At 48.3% G+C, this 20,262-nt stretch overlaps 1 protein-coding gene across 5 annotated transcripts in view; it reads left to right on the plus strand.

The window, feature by feature from the left end:
- The window catches only part of CASZ1 (castor zinc finger 1), a 209,130-nt gene that overhangs the window by 153,979 nt on the left and 34,889 nt on the right, over positions 1-20,262 (plus strand). For all 5 annotated transcript variants that reach the window (XM_054849344.1, XM_054849342.1, XM_054849345.1 and 2 more), the window contains 4 exons: positions 2,267-2,836; positions 10,419-11,259; positions 13,692-13,760; positions 18,638-18,728. In XM_054849344.1, the coding sequence (XP_054705319.1) occupies positions 2,267-2,836; positions 10,419-11,259; positions 13,692-13,760; positions 18,638-18,728 (1,571 nt within the window). The remainder of the gene's footprint in view (positions 1-2,266; positions 2,837-10,418; positions 11,260-13,691; positions 13,761-18,637; positions 18,729-20,262) is intronic.

The raw sequence follows: 20,262 nt of genomic DNA on the forward strand, positions 1-20,262 counted from the left end.
GAATCACCAGGCAGCGTTGGGGAGAGCGGCGCTGGTGATTCAGTGCTGACCCAGTGCCCCAGCCCTGGGCAGGCACCGCAGCGTGCGGGAGGCACCGTCCTAACCACCTGCAGCCGTGGAGGCTCCGCTGGCCCTTCGCCCGAGCATACAGGCGTGAGCTGTAGGTGTCCTGGCCAGGCTCCAGTTGGAGCTCACAGCAGCCTCCCGAGATTCCCTCTGTGGTACCAGTTGTGCATAGAATTGGCCTTCACTTTCTGCCCTAAATAGAGTGGGAATGTGATGGGAAGGGAAGGTGCCAGCACACAGAGACTTTTGCAGCTTCATGGGCGTCTGCCTGTGCCCATCTGTATGCGTGAGGACTGCGTGCGTGTGTTGGGGGAATGTGTGAAAGGGAAATGCGTGGGGAATGCGTACAGGAATGTATTTTGGGGAGATGGGACTTTTTAACCCGTATGTGTATGACTACACTTAGGGAGCGTGCCAGCACGTACACCCAGCTCTTGAACAGCTATAATTTCTAGATGGGGAGGTATATGTTTGGGGGCAACGTGTGCTTTCCCTTCATGAAAGCATGATTGCACGTAGGTGTTAGTGCTGGGGGAAGGGGGGCTGCATTTGGAACGTGGAGGAGTACGTTTTGCCTCCCTTTGTGTGGGGGGCTGATATATTTGTCGGGGGGTTATTTTTCTTGCAGTCCTTGACAGGGAAGCATGTCTGAAGCTGTCAGGAGTTTACGCTAAGCAGCCACTCTCTGGCTCTTGGACAGCAGGTCTAAAGTTTCAGTCTGTTTGTATTGGGCTGTCATGTTATGGGATTAGGGGTTGTCACGATGGCTTCTGGATGCATTGTAGGGGGTCTGATTAATCTCACTGTGCTTCTGTGGAGCAGCACCTCTGTGCTGGTGACAGGAAGGTGTGGGCTGAGCTGCCACGAGGGACTCCTGTGCAATGGAGGAACCCATTCTCACCATTCGAGGTCTGGAGATGGTTTCTGTTTGCTCTCCATGTGATGGGCTCCTCTTTCAGCACAGCATAAAGTCCAGGAGACCTCCAACAATGTCTCCACAGTAACTCCAGCAGCATGTGTGTCCAGCAGGCGTTTTACCAGGTGCTCTTCCCCAGCCCTGGGACACAGAGCTGGCTCTGCCATGGCACCACGTGCTGGGGGAAGAGCCAGGCTGTGGGCACGTCTCTTGCCTTGGGACCTTTAACCCTTCTTAGTCTGGGTGTCTCTTGGAGATATCGTAAATAAAGAGGGAAATGAGACAATGCAGCTGCTTTAGAATCAGGTTTTGCTTTTATTTGTGATTGAATCTTGTTAATTGTTGGTGCAGTAATTATGCAAGTGACTCTGTGATAGGGACCATTTAGTTCAAGATTCTCTGTGACCTTGAAGTTAAGACCTTACCTTCTTCCTTTCTCCCCCCCCCCACTTTCTCTTACCCCTCCTTTACTAGCTGTCACATATGAATAAACTACATTAAAATAACAAACCCACACTAATTAGCTGATTGTGCTGGGAAGTGTGAGAGCAGAATTTCCTGTGTGTGTGAGAGCGAGCGAGCAGGCAAAGGGGCCTGATCAACTGATACCAACCCAAGGCAATTTTCTCCCGTACGACTGCCACACACCAGTCTGCTGCTCCAGCGTACACACTTGCCAGGGCTCCTGTCCTCCATACTGGTTCTTTCTGGTCTGCACTGGTTCTCTTCACTGAGAGTATGCATAAACCCCATTAAGTGAATTCCTCACCGTCCCTAGGGTTAGGCTTGGGAAGCTGTTCTCCCTGCTACAGGTGCTTGGGTGCAGTTACTGGCTGGTGGGGTTTTGGCAGCCACACCGTCTGGGATGGAGCTGGGGACCCAAAAGCAGGTGGTGCTGCAGTCTGAAGGAGAGAGCGAGTCAGGCTTTTAACAGACTTCATGTCCAGCCTGAGCCAGGAGCAGAGGCTGGTCCGTACCATGTTCACCTGCCTGAGATGTTCGGAACCTTTGAGCCCAGTTCAGTCCCAGAATAAATAAGTGCCTCTTTCTTGAGGCCAGTGGCATCCTTTGGTACCAGCAGGTTCAGAGCATGCCTGTCACCGGGCTCTCCTGGTTGGGCTTCCACTCAGAGCTTATGAAACAGATGGCAGTCCCACCTTTCAAAGGATGACACTGGCCATGCCTGAAGGCCTGCTGGGTTGGGACCAGCCATTTGCTGTTTGGGTTCAAGTTGTCTGATCCTACTAATGCCCTTCCTTGCTTCTTTCCCCTCTCTCTTTCCAGCTGAAAGAACTATATGCACTGACGCAACCTCAGGAAAACCCACAATGGCTGCCAAGCGCAAAGGCGGCCTGAAGCTAAATGCAATCTGTGCCAAGCTGAGCCGCCAGGTCGTCTTCGACCATGGGGGAGCCGAACAGGCGCGAGCGGACAAGGGGCCGCAGCGGGAGAGCAGCAACAAGGACCTGCCTCAGCCTGGGACCAAGGAGCTGGGGACGGAGTTTTCAGATGGACTCAGCCGCGTGCAGAAGATTGAGGAGGACAAAAGGAGGGAGGTGATTGAGAAGTGGGTGAACGGGGAATACAACGAGGAGCCCTTGCTGGGGCGAGTGGAAGGCAAGGAATGTAAGGGCGCCGAGAGCGCGGAGGTGCCCCCCGAAGGGGTTTACATGGTGCAGCCCAAGGGCTGCAGTGACGAGGAAGATAACGGGGACGAGGCGGATGCTCTGAGGGGCTCACAGGATGGCAACTTCTTGGATGACAGGGATTCAGATGGGCCAGCCTCGAAGGATGATGCCTACCGGTCCTCCAGTGGCGAGACAGGCTCCAAGCTGGGAGGAGGAACCACCTCAGGTAAGCCCTCTGCTTCTTCCACCTCTGGGTGTGGGGCAGCTTCACAGTCGTGTTTTGTGTGGGACAGAAGAAGCTGTTGCTGTGTGTCCATGCCAGATACTGTCTGCATCTGGCAGCCAAGGAGGAGGGTAAAAGCCCCGATCCCCTTGCAGAGCCTGGCATTTTGCTCTTGGGACCGTGCTGGGTTTGCCTCTGCTTCAGCCTCCCCGAGAGAGGTGTTTGTTGGGGCAGATGTGGCTGGACGGCTCTTGCCAGACCATCGATCCCTTGGTAGAGTAGATCTCCCCCATAGACTCCTTCCCACCATTCAGATGGAAATAGCTGTGGCGTGTACTGGTTTTCTGGTCATGTATTTCCATGAGGGGGGAAAAAAAAAGCAGAGGGTGCCCTTGTGTCAAATCCCAGGTGGATTCTGCGGTGTATTCTGCACATGCACACCGGCTGCGCAGTGCACTGCATTGTATTGTATTGCAGTGCTGTGTAAACACACTCCTGCCCCATGTTGCACCTTACACAATGGTAATTAGCCCCGAGATCAGAGTCGACCACGGGAGCCCCGGGCTGGAGGGGGAAAGCCAGTAACTCATCGTGCCTTTCAACCCAGTGCCTGCTGCAACCCGGCTGCAGGCGGAGCTGCTGGGCTGCCCCTTCCCCCGGCTTTCTCGGGCCGGGCCGGCGCGGCCACCTGCGAAAGCTCGGGGGGCTCCGGGGACCCGAGGCCGAGGGCGGCTCCGGGAAGAGGCGCGAGGGCGGGCGCGCAGCTGCAGCGTCTGGCCGGGCCCGAGCCCGGCAGCTCGCGGGGCGCACGCACCTGGAATCCGGCCCCGCGCCCGCCGCGCGCGTGTGGCGGCCCCGCCCTGCCCAACGGCCGGCCGGAGCGAAGGTTCTGGAAGGAGCGGCCGCCGCGGCGGGGCAGGAGGTAGGCGGCGGCTTTTCCTGGGGGAACGGGCGGGGGGATCCCGCGGAGTGAGGCCGAGCTGTGCCAGGGCAAGGCTGCACCCCCGGCTGCTGCCCTGGGCTGCTCGACGCTGGTAGCAAGCTTGGCGCCAGCTGCTGTCCAAGCGCTGCCTTTCTGTTACTCACCCGTGGTTGGCCCACCGGTACCGATGCTGCTTTCTGGGTGTCAGATAAGATCCCGTAACTGAGCTGTCCAACATGTAATGCATCGCGTGCCCTTTTTGCTGCTGTGCGTTCCCTCATCTCGGCCGGAGGGGCCGAGGGGTTACCGCTCGCCCGGCGTTACCTCAGGAGGCAGGCGTGGAGTCCGTCCTCCAGCACTGCCAGCGGTGTGGCACACCCCGAGTTTGGGATTGACCTGGTGAAGCTGCCAGTGCCAAACCTGTGTGTGTCCCCCCCACCGCTTTGGTCTGGGATGCCGACTTGTGTGCGCTTTCAAGGCGTATTTCTTATTTTCAGATAGCTTCTACCTTGTTTTTGTGGTTCACTGAAAAGCTGAATTCAGCAAGAGGTGTTGGGGAAAGCCCCAGCTGAATTTCCTTCTCGCTTTCTGATACCCAGGTTCCCCCCAGATTGATTTTGGGGGGCATATGAGTGCTAAGCCTTGGTAAAAGCTTAGGGTAGATTGAATTCTTTCCATTAGGAAGCAGCTCCCTCCCCCAATTTGTCACTCAGCTGGGCTGGATCTGTAATTGAAAGATCTCCCCCTAATCTGCTCCACCTGCGTGCACCCCCCCCCCCCCCCGATCTCAGCACTTTGTGAATCCATCAAACTTTCCTTCTTTTGTGTGCACGCATGTTTTCCTCCTCCTGTTAATAATGCAGCCGAAACTCATCTCCGTCTGTCCGTTCCCCTTCTGGAGAGGCACATTCTCTAGTCTTCACGAGTTCAGTGGCAGCGCACATAATTATGCATATAAGATATAAACAGAGCTGTTTAATTATCCTTCGCCACATCAGTGACAGAGTAATTAACAAACATTGCAAGATCAATGAGGAAAAGTGTGACCTTCAGTTTCCTTTGATAGGAAAGCCCTTGTCGTTCCCAGACACAAGGTGATTGTGCCTGGACTCTGTTTTTAGTTTATTTTAATTCCCACCCCCACCCCATTTGCAGCTTTTATTTGCTAGAAAAACTAAAAGAAGGGGAACTTAAATGTAAAAAATATGTTACCCAACTGGGGAAAATGAAAAGGAACTGAGGTTTCTCCCTGGTTTAGAAGTTTTCAGTAAAATGCCTTTGTAGGGCTGTATTGTCAAAGGATTATGCAAAAATGTACAAGCATTCATGGGGGCTGAAGACTCATTTATGTTTAAGGCAGGTAATGGCATATACGGGGTCCGGTTTACATATACAGCCACACGGGATTTGACTTGCAAACAGACGTGCTGCCAGGTCTTCAGCGTCTGTTTCAAGAACCCTGTTGTAAATGTCGTTTGCAACGTTTCCCTGGAAAGTACAAACTGAAACATCTCTTGTTTGGAAAGGACAAAGTTCTTTTTCTGTCAATATTCCAGAAAATGGGTTTTAAGCTGTTCATCACCAAGTCCTCTCGGACCTGGTGCTACTGAGTGCAAGTTAAGTTTATTCCAATGAGTTCTGGAACTGCCTATACCAAAAAGGAGATTTTTTTTCCTGTGAGTTTGGGGGGTAGCTGGAAGCAGTCAGATCAAAGGAGATGAATACAGCTCTGTCCTCCTGGTCAGCGTGGCTCTGGGGAATCATCATAGGACCCTGGTTTTGAAGGTTCTGAGCACCCGTTGCTCCCTCTGAGGACACAGAGCTGGGAGTGCTCAGTAGCATTTAAAATTGAGCCCATACTTCTTTGTTCAGCTGGAAACTTGGATAAAAAGCAGGAGCCACACAGAAAACCATATCCTAAATCTAGCTGGGCTTTCGTGATCAGTGGGGAAAAGTGATTCTAATTATATGGGGCTGAGAAGGGTTCCTGCTTCTTGAAGTCCTAGCGTATACACACACAGCCTGCTTCAGCTACTGCTCGTGTCCTCCACTAGCACCTCTTGTAGTCTAATGCTAAATCCCTGCCACCTTTGTCTCCTTCCAGGGTCAGACAGTGAGGCTTATTGTGCATCAGGCAGGAGTTTGCAGAGACTTGGTCCGTGCTGTTCAATCCTCTTGGAAGGATTGGAAACAAGGGACTTACGAGTCAGTGCTCAGTCTTGCCTTATGTGCCTCCCTCTCTGGTACAGCTAGGAAACATGTTCAGGAGTCGCAAAGCTGGTGTCTGTCAGGAGATGGGTGTCAGAAGCTGATCTGGACATGCAGATATGTTTCTTCATTCACGCACCCTCTCCTGCACACTGACTGACCGGATACTTCTCTACACACATTTATATATAGCATTTAGACTTCCCAGTACAGTCTTTGACAGAGATCCCTTTCCACAATCTCTCACTGACGCACACATACCCAGGGAGATTTTCCTATGTGGTCCCATGTTCTTTACTTGCCTGTTACTTACATAGTGGGCTAAAGTAGTCCCCAGGAGCTGTATAAGCTTTCAAAGTTCTCCTTTCTTTTCTTAGCCTGCTGGCTAAGGCTCTTAGAAAGGGAATATTGGACCTGTTTTAACAAAGGGGGTTTTCTCTTCATAATTTCCTGGGGAGACTCCACTTGGGAGAATGTGCATGATGAGTGCCAGTTTCTTGCTCATTATCCTATAGCCCCCAAGTCTACATGTTTTCCCCCCCCCAAGCAGAATAAAGGACAGAGCCCTGGCTTGGATGTCCCATCCCCCAGTATCCAGACCTTGCACTCCATTTGGGCTGTTTTGCTTTTCCTTCCATATATAGTGTGCTGCTGCAGGCTATTTTTAGCCCCTTTTTTGCTAGCTTCGGATCCTTTGTGATACGATAGCTGCTCTGAGACACACAGATCTCTGCTCTTTGGCAATGCCCACAAATGGAGAGCAGTGGCAAGGGGAGAGGGAGCCCTTTTATTATCACACAGAAAAGAACAGAAAAATGCGGTGCAGGGGAGGGGAAAGAAGACCCAGGGACAAGGCTTCCTGTGCCTTCTAGAGCTGCGTACTTTTTACCGGGATTTGTTTCCCAACTGCTGTCCTGCTTCACTTTCATCTGTGTGTGGGTATGGGGAGGGTTTTTTTGTTGATTAGGTAATAATAATAATAATTACCTCTTCACTGTTGTTTGAAAGGGTATGTGAAATGAGTTGGCTGGGTCTCATACCATCTTTGTGGTGAGACTGTTCCCTTCATAAGGTGCCTCCACTTGAAGAGCCTCTGGCCTACTGGTTAGGTGCCTGTGCAAATAAGTGAAGGTTGTCTCGGCTTTAGGGGATGTGTCGATGGGCTCATGCTGGGATGAGTGAAGGTGCGCTTGCTAGGCAGCGAGTAGTAGGAACTGGCCATGGTTTCGTCTCAAATGTGGATGAGGAAGGACTGAGCAGCGCTGGCAAAGCTGTTGATCGGGGAGGGTATGGCGATCATCTGGAACCAAATTTGGGCAGAGGAAAAGCAGAATGCAAGGTGTTTTGAGGGATGAGGGAATTAAATCCAGGGTAGTGAAACCTAAACTCAAGCTCAGACTTTGCAAAGCTCAAAAAAAGGTCTGGAAACTTTCCCTTTCCTATGATCTTGGGTTTTGCATCTAATTGTTTGCATCAATTGAGGTCTAGCCACGTGGGGAGCAAAGATGCTTTCCAAGACCAGGTATGCAGATGAGAGAAGTTTAAAAAGGAGCTGTTTTCCTGCAATGTTTCATTTTCTCCATTGTTAAAAGAAAATACTAGGTTTCCTTGAATCTCCTCTCTGGATTTGTAATGTCTGTGGGGCCTGAACCGAGCTGAGATTTGTAAAACTGATTTGATACATGGGATTGAAAAAGAGAGTGTCTCCTCTTTTTTTTGTGTGCTGCAGGTTAGGATAAAGAACGAAGGGGGTTGGCTGGCTTTCAGGGCAGCTGTTAAAGCTAGTAAAAATCACACTTAATAGTTTAATTTCCTATCAGATCCTCTCTGTGGTATTCTTTCTCCCCTTGCAGTTTGGCACAGGCTGGCTAGAGTTTTTCTGTGGAGTGCTTGGAAGTCAGGGCATTGTGAAGGAGGCTAGGGGATTGTTTTACAGGTCCAAAAAGCAAGGAAAAGCAGAACAGGGAAAGCAGATTTAACAGAAAGAGGGAAGTGTTAGACCCAGTAGAGATTTCATGGGTTTAATCACTTCTGTTGGGTCATAGGGTTACACTGAAATGGAGGTGGAGAAGAGAGAAAAAGAGGTAAAAAGGAGAACTGCTTTAAAGCAAGATGAAATTATTTAATATGTCTGTGTGTGAAAGATAAAGTCGATGGCTTTGGTACGGTGTTGGAGGAGCCACAGGACGAGGCCAAGGCGGGGAGCACAGATGAAATGATCCTACCTCTGAGGATGGAGTAATACAGCCTTTCCTTGAGGTTTCCTTCTGACAAGTCTTGTTATTGGACACTGTGGGGCATGATTCTGCATTTAGCATCCTTTAAGATTAATGCTGACCCAAAAGGTTCTGCGAGGAGAAAAAGCTACAACCTGAGCCAGGCACTGCAGGGGCGTTGCCACCCATTCTGTAACTAACAGGGTGTTTATTCTGAAGCCAGGCATCTCAAAATCCCATGCAGGGTGCTTGGCCTAAATGCCCAGAACTGGAAAGTCATTTTGGGCTAAACCAGATCCTAGCACTTAGCGGATGTGTCTTTGTCCTCCTGCTTGCAGGCTTCAGGCATGTTCTTTGCATTGTCTTTCTCACGTAGCACATACACAGGCAACTAGCGTAGCAGCACTTCTGCTACCTGAACACAGCTATACTGGGCAATATTGAAACAGGAATATGACCCTCATGGTCTTGCACTTTTTAGTACCCATTGCAGGCAGTCTCTTCCTCTGTGTAGTCCTGTGGAAACTGATTTATGGAAGCTGATGGCTATTGAACTTTGACTTTGCTCATTGACTGAATCTTGTGTGCGCAGAAATGCTCTCGTGTATGTACATGCCTGTGTGTATGCCATCGTTGGCTGTCAAATTTCCCAAATCCTAGGGGTCAGTTTTCATGCTTTGGATCTTTTGACCTGTTCTGTGACTATGTCTTCGTGCCTTCCTTTTCCACTGTGTTTCAAGGCAGTGTTGATTTGGTTTGAGCTGGATCCGGTGCCCAGAACCTCCATTCTGCTGCCAGTGTATCTGCCTGTGCTGGCTCCCTGTGAGCAAGTGTGCTTGCCCATGAGAGCTGGAGTGAGTGATTGGAAAAGATGACGAGGGAGGTTTGAAGGACTCCTGCACACAGTAAATCTTTACTCTGCAGGAGAAAGCAAGAGGGAGAGGAGGAGGAGCGCTGTGTCAGACTGAAGCCTAAATGAGTCCAAGCTGGCACGTCAGAGCAATCTTTATTTCCTCCTTTACACTGATATTGGGTGACCTCCAGATGTGTGTTCTTCCCCTCCTGGTGGCCTGTGAAACTGCCTGAGGGAGTAGAGGAGGGAGGCAGGGAGGGAGAGACCCAAGGAAGGACAGCTTTTGCTCATTCTTCCTTGCTGTGATCAGGCTCAGGTAGACTAAGCCCATCCTGCCCCTTCCCCAACCTGTGCTCCAGAGAACAGGCTTTCTCCCTCTCTCTGGAGCCCACATCAGGACAACAGCTCTTTCTGTCCTCAGTCCAAATCCTGATGGAGAGAAGGCTGTCCCTTACCCATTTAGCACCTGCATGGATTTTTCCCTTTCCTGGTCTTACTGGAAGCTGTTCCTGTAAGCCTGGAGGTTTCCACAGCCTTCGCTGAACTGTGGCCCCTTTTCACATGGCAAGTAGTAGCTGTGCATTCATTGAGACTGAGAAGGAAGGGAGCAAGTTGGGTGAAGAAAAATCTTAGAAAATTGGAAGGGAAGGACTGCAACAGCTATGGGGAACTGTCCTGTCTTTGTCTTGCCTTCTCCACTCTTTCCCCCCTCACTCCTCACTGCCAAGCTTCTCATCCATACAGCCTTTGCTGCTCTTCCCCACCTTAAGTCATCTTCACCTCTGCTGCTTTCCTTCTCTACTCTGCACTTTTCCATTCTGCCCTCCTCCTGCTCCACCCCGCATGTTGTCTTGCCCTGTCTCCCTTATCTGTTTCACACCATGCTGTCCTGCCTGCTCTCAGCCCTGCTGTTCACCAACACACATAGCACATCTCACATGTTTCTATCCCCCATACACATGCAGAAACACTGCCTCTGTGCACCTCCTTCCATATACAAACACACACAAGGACAGAACTGTACAAACCTCGGCATATTGGCGTTGGTCTCACTTCCAGTAAAATGACTTTTTCTTCATATTAGGCCAAGGCAAGAGTGCAGAGACATTTATGAAACTTTGTTTAATGTACTGAAAAGCCATCGGCTAGAACATTTAGGAAATTGATTTTCCTGGCATTGATGAACTCTTTTTATTTTACCCCAGTATTAATTACTTTTTTTTTAAAACAAATTAATTTAAGAGTCGTAAAACCTAACAAGTGAGCCAAACGTCAGTAGATCATGTTCCCCTCTCCCCTTACTCCCCCTCCCTGCTACTAGTGCTGGTATGGGAGGAGAAGAAAAATCAACGCCTTGCGTGACTCTCTCACTTTGGTTCTCTGTAGGGGAAGCTTCATCGTTGCGAGATTATGCTGCCACCACTATGAATGAGTTCCTGGGCATGTTCGGCTATGATGATCAGAACATGCGGGATGAGCTGGCCCGCAAGATCAGCTTTGACAAGCTGAATGCTGCTACCTCAGAGGCCACTGCAACTGCTGCCTCTCTTCCTGGCGAGGATGCCATGAGCAAACGAGCCCGCTTCTCCAAGTATGAGGAGTACATCCGCAAACTGAAAGCTGGAGAGCAGCTCTCTTGGCCCATGCACTTGGCCAAATCGGAGGAGTTGGGCTCCAAGCTGGGCAAAGAAACTTCCTCAGTGCTGGCACAGCCCATTCGGGTGCCAGGTCCAGATGCCTCCATGCTCACGGAGACCAAAGCCACCATCCTGCCACTGCCTTCTCCCAGCAGTTCCCAGATGCAGGGCCTGATGTCACGGGCCTCCAAATACGACTTCTTCATTCAGAAGCTGAAGACGGGTGAGAGCATCAGGCCACAAAATGGCAACACTTACAAGAAGGCCTCCAAGTATGACCTAGAAAACGTCAAGTACTTGCACCTTTTCAAGCCTGGAGAAGGAAGCCCAGATATGGGAGGAGCCATCGCCTTCAAGACAGGCAAGGTAGGCCGGCCATCCAAGTATGATGTGAGGAACATTCAGAAGCTTACTCCAGTAAAAGCTCCAACACCCAGCCTGGCCCCTGCTCCCCTCGCCAGTACCCCCAGCAGCACTCCTGTGGCCGGGCCAGAGCAGTCCGTCTCATTGCCATTCAACACTCCTGAGTACCTGAAATCAACTTTCTCCAAGACAGACTCCATCACAACTGGAACAGTCTCTACAGTAAAGTAAGCGTCCTTCTACTTTTCTTATCTTTGTATTAGTGGGGGATCATTAGTGTCTGTAGGAGGACCTGATTCTTGCTTCCATTTAATTCAATGGCAAAACTCTGCTGACTTTACTGTTGGCAAGATAGGGCTTTTTGTTTGTCCCAGAACTCAGAAGACGTTTTGGTGCCTAATTCCCATCAGTTTTCATAGGCATATACATACTTCTGTGGGGCCAGGCCTGTGTCTTCTCAATTTGCTTGTTCCTTACACAAATAGAGGTGATTCAATTAGCCCTTAGACTGGGCAAACTCATTAGCCCAATTACCACTAATAACCTCCTACACATACATTGCTGGCAATCTCTGCAGTGATGCCATTGACTGAATGGAGATATCTGAAGGCCTTGCCAAACCTTGGATTATTTTTTAATGTGGCTTCCAGAGGTGGTAGCTGTAGAAAAGCTACACGCGTATGTGAGGCTGCAAACAGGAGGAAGGGAGGGACTTCTTTGCTTTCTTGTCATGGTTAGGATTTACTTGTTTCTCACTGTGGACCTGGGGCTGTTGTGAGCTGTGAATCCTGTGGGGTCATTAATAGTAAGTCTAGGACCTCTGGCCTGCACTTCTGTGGCAAATGCCATCACACACCCCCTACTACTTTGCCCTCTGGTAAGGAAGGAGGCTGTTTTATGTTTAATATGTGGACCTAGGAGGTCTTGGGCTGAATCCTCACTTGAATGCTCTTTGCAGTCTTGGGCAAGTCTGCATCCCCCACTTTCCATGTTTCCCCACCTGGAAGGCAGAGCTAATGATACCTGTCTTCCATGTGAAACAGTCATTTCCCAACTGTCTGCAGACAGATTTGGTTAAGGTGTATGGGAAAGGGCAGAGGATTACTAACATTTGCATCTGGCCCCTGCTCAGAATGAGCCCTGCATGCGCTCCAGATGGCAGTCAGGGATTCCTATTACTAAAAACCACTGTGTTGTAAATATTCCTGTAGGCACAGTGCCTTGTTGTGATGGGTGACTTGGCCAGGGACTCTGTGCCTGAAGAGTCTGCAGAACACTCAGCTGCCTGGAGTTCAGTGGCCATCCTAGAGCTATGCTTGGAGGGCTGCGAGCCTCTTCTTACCTACTTTGGTGTTGCACTGGGATCCCAGTTTGATTTCCTTTCTCTTGCTCATTTCCTGCCACTTGCAGATGTGGGTTTGCAGCACCATGGTGATCCCTCCTCTAGCCACAGGACTTCCTCAACTGGAGCATCATGATGGGGCTGCAACAGGAATGGAGATGACCAGGCTGCTTACTAGATACAGGCTTTCAGGATAGAAGAAAGCAGCCCGTTAATTGTGCTGGTGGAGGAAGTGCTAACTGTGGTATCTGGGACCTGGCTTTCCATTCACAGTCCCCACTGGGACCAAATAACCTGGTAGAAATTACCCCTTACTCTCACACATATGCACATATACCTAGCCATGGGTTTAAACTCTCTAACATCTAATGCTATTAACCTGCCCTGAACTAATCTACCTACTTAAATTGAACTCTGTGCGAAAGTGTCCTTGTTTAAACCAGGCTACAGAGCTGTCATGAGTAGGAGTGGAGGTTGGATGGGGCAAAAATGAGAAGGAGGACTGCGTAGAGGTTGTCTGGGATTATGTTGGTATGCCACTGCCTCTTAGGTAGGCTGGAGTCTGGTCCTGTATCTCTTTTCTTCTTGCTGAACTCATTGAGGATGTAATTTTTGTTTTCTTCCTAATGATGTTAAGTCACCCAGGCTTATGTGACAGTTGGGTGCAGTTGGGTTGGTTTTGTCGTTGATTAAAATACATAAATACCTCTGCTGCCTCATCCGTCTATTGGAGTTGGGGTATCTGTGTGAAAAAAGAGGCAATTAAAGCCCCACCTAGGGGGCTGTAGCCATGTTGCCAGGACCGAGTAGGAGTCCACTGTATCTGCTGGCCATCAGAAATGCGCAGTAGCTCATAGCATGGGTGAAGTACAGAGACTCTTCTCCCACAGCTGAGCCTACAGCAGACATGCCTCAATGGCCCTTCTGTGCACATAAGGGCAGTGTTGCAAGGTGCCTTGGGGAGGTGTTTGTTTTTATGTGGCCATCACTTGTTTGTATATGGGTATTTAGGTTTTTTCTGTGGAAAACCAGGTTTTCATGGTTGGTCTTCTCAGTGTCTCCAGCAAACTGAACTGAGACCTGCAAAGAGGGAAAATGCAGGAGGGGTGGTAGGTGGACTATATGGTTCCCTAGGAAAAGAAGGTACAGGATTTGATGGGTAAGGGGGAAGGAGGTTAAACCCATGGGTGTGTTTACTGGGTACTCTTATGTGTCCCTCTCTCCTGATGTGTCAGTGGTGTGTGAGAGAAACAAGGAGCTTAGACTGTGCCCTGTACCTGCCTGCTAACCAGCTCTGCCCTGTGTGTTTCTCATTAGGAATGGATTACCCACTGACAAACCAGCTGTCAGCGAAGACGTAAATATTTACCAGAAGTATATTGCCAGGTAGGCAAAACTCTGGACTTTCTTGGGGAGAGGGCTGGAAGTAAGAGGGGGGAGTCGCGGTGGGAGAGATGAGTGAGGTCTTGCACATCTGGATCAAGTGTTTAAACCAGTCATTGGCACTTCATTTCCCTCTGGCATCTGTACTTGCTCTGTTCCCCTGCTTGGGAGAGCAGTAGCTGCAAGAGGTGTACAAGCATGCCAAGAGCACGCTCGGCTCCCCAGAGCTGTTAGGCTTTGTGACAAATAGTGGAAAAATGTTTCACTGCAGAAGCCCAGAGTTTAAATGGGAATGTTGTCTCTTGACTGTCGTTCTTTCTGTCCATTGCTGTGCTGTCTCCAGCCTTTTTTCCCTACCATGTCCAGTGCCTCTAGGAGGCAAGCAGAGAACTTCTCACCTCAGAGAATCTAGGCTGGAGGAATTCACAAGTGACTCGAGTTTAGGCAGACTTTGGCATCAATGTGGGATGTGTATCCTAGAATATTTTGTGGCTCATTTATATGAGAAACCCTCACTGAATAAGGTGCAGACTAGGGCACCTTATCTCAGCCCTGGGCAAGCTTAGGTCAGGAATGAGTGATGCTGAGAGGGAGCCCAAGGCTGTTGTGGTAAGACAAAGTGAGTAATGCCATGAGAGCCAGAGGGACAGAGGAGATTATTGCATAACACCTGCCTGTTTTATAGCTCACGGTGTAAAGGGTCCATCAGCCTTTGCCCCTGGCCTGTCGAATCCTCAGGAAGGATTCTGAGGAAGCTCCCTATGAAAGCTGCTTGTATACAGAAAGACACCAGTCAGGGAAGCAAGCAAACACTTCTCTCCAGAGATAAAACTGAAGGCTTTGTTCCCGCCAGCACTTGGGCACTGATTAACAAGAGGGGAGGGAAATGTGTACTGTGCTTTCCCACCTTGCCAGAGTCTACAGAGAGTATCTCTGTGCGAGGAAGTCACCTGCTAGGAAGGTGCAAAGGAAGATCTTGGCACATCTGCAGGGAAAAAGGGGGAGAACTGCTCTCCCTAGCTGGAGAGTGGAATGAGAGGTGATTTCCCTTCCATCCCTATTGCCCAAATCCCTGATGTAGAAGAAGAGGACAGAAGACCACATGGGAAGAGAGGACAGTTGCACCATGACATGCAGCTCCTCAGGCAGCAATGCCTCTAGCACATGTGGCAACTCACTGCCTCCTGGGAGAGTGTAGGAATGAACGCAGGGATTTAAGCCCATCTTTGCATGGGGCAGAAGGAGCAGCACCCTTTTATTGCTGAGATTGCAGGAATTGCAGAGGCTGCAGTGAGAGAGGAGATACCACCCTTTCTGTCCCCAGGTCCCCTCTCAAGCAGAGAACTGTATAAACACTTCACCCACATCCACTCTTCGTAGCGCTCTGCAAGCCCCTTCCCCTGGGTCAGGCAGGTAACTGAGGGAGGCTTGTGAGATAGCTAAGGGACACCACATCCTGCTTAAGAAGCTCCGCAAGCCGCCCGTTGGCAGCACAGCCACTTCCCTTCAATTTACACACAATTTTAAAAACAGTTTAAAACCTTAAAATCAAGGGGTGGGGGGAGAGAGACATGACACTCTATGTCTGTACTGCATAATTAGCTTAATGAGTTTGCCAAAGCCACTGCCAAAAGCTGCCCAGGGATAATCCATTCTCTCACACAACAAAACAAAACCTCTTACTTAGCTAGTTTGGGTTGTTTTGGTTCCCCCCCCCCCCCCGTATATTTATAATTAAAAAAAAAAAAAAAGACCACAGAAAAAATTATTATTATTATTATTATTAGTGCCTCAGCAGATGGTGCTTCTGGCAGCACTTGCTTAAATATTTATTTCTGTGTGGGTTTCCTCCCCCCTTATAATTGGGGTGGGTTTTTTTTTTTCTTCCTTCTTTCACATCATCGTTACAGGGTAATGAGTCTGTAAACACTCTCTAAGCATGCTGACTTCTTTATTTATTATTTTTATTATTATTTATTTATCCTGGTTTTTCTTTCTAACTCTTGCCAGATCGAGACTAGTTCTTTCTGGCCAAAAAAAAAGTGAACGGATTAAAGTAAGGGAAGAGGGAGGGGGTTGTTCTTGTGAAAATGAATCTATGTGCCTGTATGACCAATTTAGGAGTTTGGATTTGCATATCAATGTGATTAAATGGTCTGCGAGTTTGCTTGTTTCAGGTGTGTGTGTTTGTGTCTGATCATGTGCGTGGAAATTGTGGGTACGCTCATGTAAATTAAGAGGGGTGTTGATGTACGTTAGAGTATGTGCATGTAAATGTGCGCGTGTGTATGCGTGTAAGTAAGTGTGTGGTAAGCTTTCCTGTTATGAAAAAGCTAAACAGATGCTGTGCTTTAAAAATTAATAGCTTTGAACTGTTTCAAGTGTCAGAAGAAACACAGGATAAATATAACCCTTTAGGAGCCTAACCTTACAGACTGAAAGAGCAGAATTTCCCCTTTGTGCTGTGTTTGCTGCTTCCCTCCTTCCCCAAGCACATGGTTTGGTAGAACACTTGCCTCTCCCTTCCTGCACTGTAGACACCACACACACACACCTTTCCGTGGCACGTGGAAGGGAGGGTAGGAGTTTGAAGTGCTAGAGTGCTTGTTTAGCTGTTGCTTTTAAAGCTGAGCCTGTGAGTTACTCCTGCTAGGAGGCTTCAAGTAACTCACCCCATACAGTCAGATCTGTTTGGTGTCTGACCCTTCTTTTACTGCAGTTGGCATCTCTGGTCATTTTGCATCCTCACTTTTGATAATATTTTGGACTGCTTTGCTTCAAAGGTGTACATTTGTCAACAAGGTCTTTATCTTCCTCCGCTCTGCCTGGCCTGTGCTCTGCAGTTTTCCAGCCCTGCACAGCCATTTGCTCTCTCTTGCCCATCTCATCAGTGGAACAGGGAGGAAGCTTTCGACAGAGCAGTTTCTTTCCTTTAAAGCTGCTGATGGTGCTGCTGACATAAAGCCCTGGACTAGCAGGACCAGTTCATTCGATCTGCTGCTGCTGAGCTCCATGTACCTGGTTAATGCCATGGTGACTCAGGCTGCTGCCTGTGCCCCGTTCTAGCCTCACAGTTGCCCAGGCATTGAGCAGGAATCGCTTCCTCTGCTTTCAGTTCCACACCTTTGTTTGTGCAGCCAGCCTTGCTGTTTGCCTTGTGGTTTGTTTCTTCTCTGCTGCTGAGGTTTGTTCCAGTTTCTCAATCACCTGTTCTGACGTGATCCTGATTTCCTGCAGTGTTTCTTCTCCTTCCCCAGGGAAAGGCATGTCTGCTCCTGGCATCTGTCCCTGTCTCCCTTTGTGAATGCTGAGGCAAAGAAGTCATTTAATTTTTTAGCACTGTCTATCTTTTCTGTCAATTAAGTCCCCTTTCCATCTCCTAGAGGCCCTGCTGCCTCCACAGTTGACCTCCTCTTCCTTACTGTGCTTCAGAAATGCCTTATTTAGTACTACTTTTCATCCCAACTTTTTCTATCCTGCAGCTTAGCGTTACCTCACCTTATGATGATCTATAATCTTACCTGCTCCTGTCCCATTCCTTGATTGCCCCAGCACACTCACTCCTCTCATTTTTCCTTTTTACCCATTGCCCTTCCTTGTTTCTTTCCCATGCCCTTTATCATATACACGCCTGTTGTGTTTAGCACTAAGTGACGTGAGGAACCTTTGAGCAGATGGTACTTTATCTTTGAATGTTTCCCCTCTGAGTCCCCTTCTCTTCACTGCTTTTCCCTTTCAAGCTCTTTAGCTCTTCCAGGGTCCTCTAGAATATACATCAGAGAGTTCATTGTACTGATTAGCCCGTTACTGGATCATCCCCTTTTGCCAACTACTGATGTGTCCATCTTGTCAATACTTTCTATGTACTGTCTGTTTGTATGTAGATATTATATAGCCTTTCTGGGTTTTTTTCCAGCCTGTATATGTCAGGAGTTTCCAGATTTGCTGTGTGGAAAGCTCAGTGGTGGCCTGCAAAAATGGATGAGGTGCATGTTGTTGGCTGTTGTTTCTTGTGTCCTACTTTTAATTGCACTCAAAAGCAGGCTGAAAACGCTGTTCTTTTGCATTGCGCTTTTTTTTGTTATGAGCAAATACTGTATCCACATGGAAAATAATGATTAGCAGGGCTGTTGTGCCTGGGAGAAGATGTGCACATGGGGTCGAGATGGTCTGCCTGTAACGCTTCGTTCTGTTCCTGTTGATCCATCTCACCTATCTTCCCATTGATGTGTCCATCATATTGAAAGCTCCTCTGTAAGCTTGCCATGATCATCTTCTACTTGTATGGCTTACCATGTAATCCACTGGTTTGAAATCTTCTCTGTACTGTGACACCATACTGTGATTAAAAAAAAGTCTCGAGACATAACTCGTACAAACAAATGAATGCCTGAGCTTTTCTGAGGTGCTACTAAATGGGTGTATACCTAAAATTTAGAATCCATATTTGACCAATGTTTATTTGTCTCCTTCTGGCATGGGAGGTTTCTGAAACTCACTGCTGTGGTGTCTAAACTCACGAGAATTTTTTAGAATTGTATGATGCTTAATTCAAGGAACCCTCCTTTCTTACTCTTCCCCAAGTAAGCAATGTAGATAATGGAGATGAATTTCAAAGGGAAAGACAGATTAGGGATGTACAAGACCTGAATGATCCTGCTCAAGAAGCACATTTAAATAGTGACAAATAAAAAGAGGAAGGCGGGAGGGTCACCATCCTTGGAGGGGATAAAGGAGATGAGGTTTAATGCCAGAAACGTGTGGAATGAAAGCAGGAATGGGACTTAACTTTATTTGGACCTTGCTTATAGGCACTACTGTCAGGACGCTGTTTCATTCTCTCTCCCTTTCTTTCTTCTGTCCTCCTCTCATGTTTGCAGGTTCTCTGGCAGTCAGCACTGTGGACATATACACTGTGCATACCAGTATCGAGAACATTACCACTGCCTTGACCCAGAGTGCAACTACCAGGTAAAAGGATGGTAAAAAGTTATCAGCATAGCTACCTGAATGTAAAGGAGTACAACCTAGGGGAGATGTGTGTCCTCCTGTGCTTTCCTCCCCCATGTATGCACATACCTCTTCACTTTTCCGCTCTGAAAGAGAGCAAGATATATTTTGAACTTACTAGAATCCTATTTTGTTTCCATTTAACCCAATCTAACACCATTTAACCAAACCCAGAACACTATAACGAAGAGCAGAATATAGATCAGCTCAAGTCAGTGGGAACTACTCCAGATTTATATCAGTGAAACCAAGAGAATAAATTCTGCTGTGTTACTAATTGTGCCTGAAACTACGGAATGCTGATCTGTTAGTCTGTCTCTTTCCCTCCTGCTGCCCGAGTGACATTGTAGCAGCAGTATCTGCAACAAAACACCCAATAAGACCAGCAGCAGTCTCGGATTTGTGGGGAAAGCGTGGGGGCAGGAGCATGTGTGATGCTGTAATTACTGGGAGAACTGCCAGGGTAGGGACGTCAAGCCAGCCGAGTCACGTGCTGTGTTTGTTTACCCTCTTTGCAGGTCTGTGAGTTTGACACTGCCATTTCTGTGGTCAGGCTGCATGTGTGTTAAGTGGAATCCCAGAGCTTGCCTCTACTGTGCATCAGACACAACTTCAGCTCTACCCCAGGAGACCTTTGGGTCTCAAAGGAATGAGTCTGACCACAGCATAGGAAGTTGATCTGGACCTGCTGAGCTTGACTGTGGGTTTCTGTTGATCAAAGGAGAGTTTGTCTCTGGGATTCACATAGTGGTCCTCCTAGCCCAGCATTTCACAATCGAGATGAGTCTGTCCCAACTGTGACACGGATATCTCTGCACCAGAAAGAGAGAAACACAAAGGATGGAAAGACAGAGAAACCTATTATGATGATTGGCCTCATGATTATTTCCTAAGGAGTCTGGAAGCTGCTTGCAAAGGAGCTGTCTGGTCTCGCAGGGAATAAGGATTTAGGCTGCTTTTTAAAATGCAAATTATTTTATGGCTGAGATATATTTTAGAATAAGTAACGCTCTGTAATAAGTGGGCACAAATTAACGATGATTGGCAATAGCAATCCTGTATGTACGCCCTGGGAAATCATACCTCCAGCCTCCAAGGGATTCCTGTTGAAATCTATATCCATATATTCCTGTGCCAATACCAAGAAGATTGATCAGGATTGATATTATAGGAGGAAAGAGTGGAAGCGATAATCATTTGTTTCCTATGAGGGAGACTAGAAAAGTTGTTAAACATTAGAATACAGGTCTTTTCAATTACTTCTCAAAATAAATGGATATTGATTTCTTTAGAAAAAAAAAATCAGATTTACTTTCCCACCTTCACTGTTAAATATTGATGTCTGTGGGAAATAGAAATGAAAAGCCTCATTTTAAAGGCACTTAGCCTGCTCTGACAGTGGGGTACCCCTTCATTACTTCAAGCAGGTAGAGGATGAAAAGGATATTCTGGTCATACAGATTTAGCTCTGAGCTCTCCTACCATCTTTTTCTGC

The sequence above is a fragment of the Grus americana genome, chromosome 21 (genome assembly GCF_028858705.1).
Source record: "Grus americana isolate bGruAme1 chromosome 21, bGruAme1.mat, whole genome shotgun sequence".
Classification (NCBI taxonomy): Eukaryota; Metazoa; Chordata; class Aves; order Gruiformes; family Gruidae; genus Grus; species Grus americana.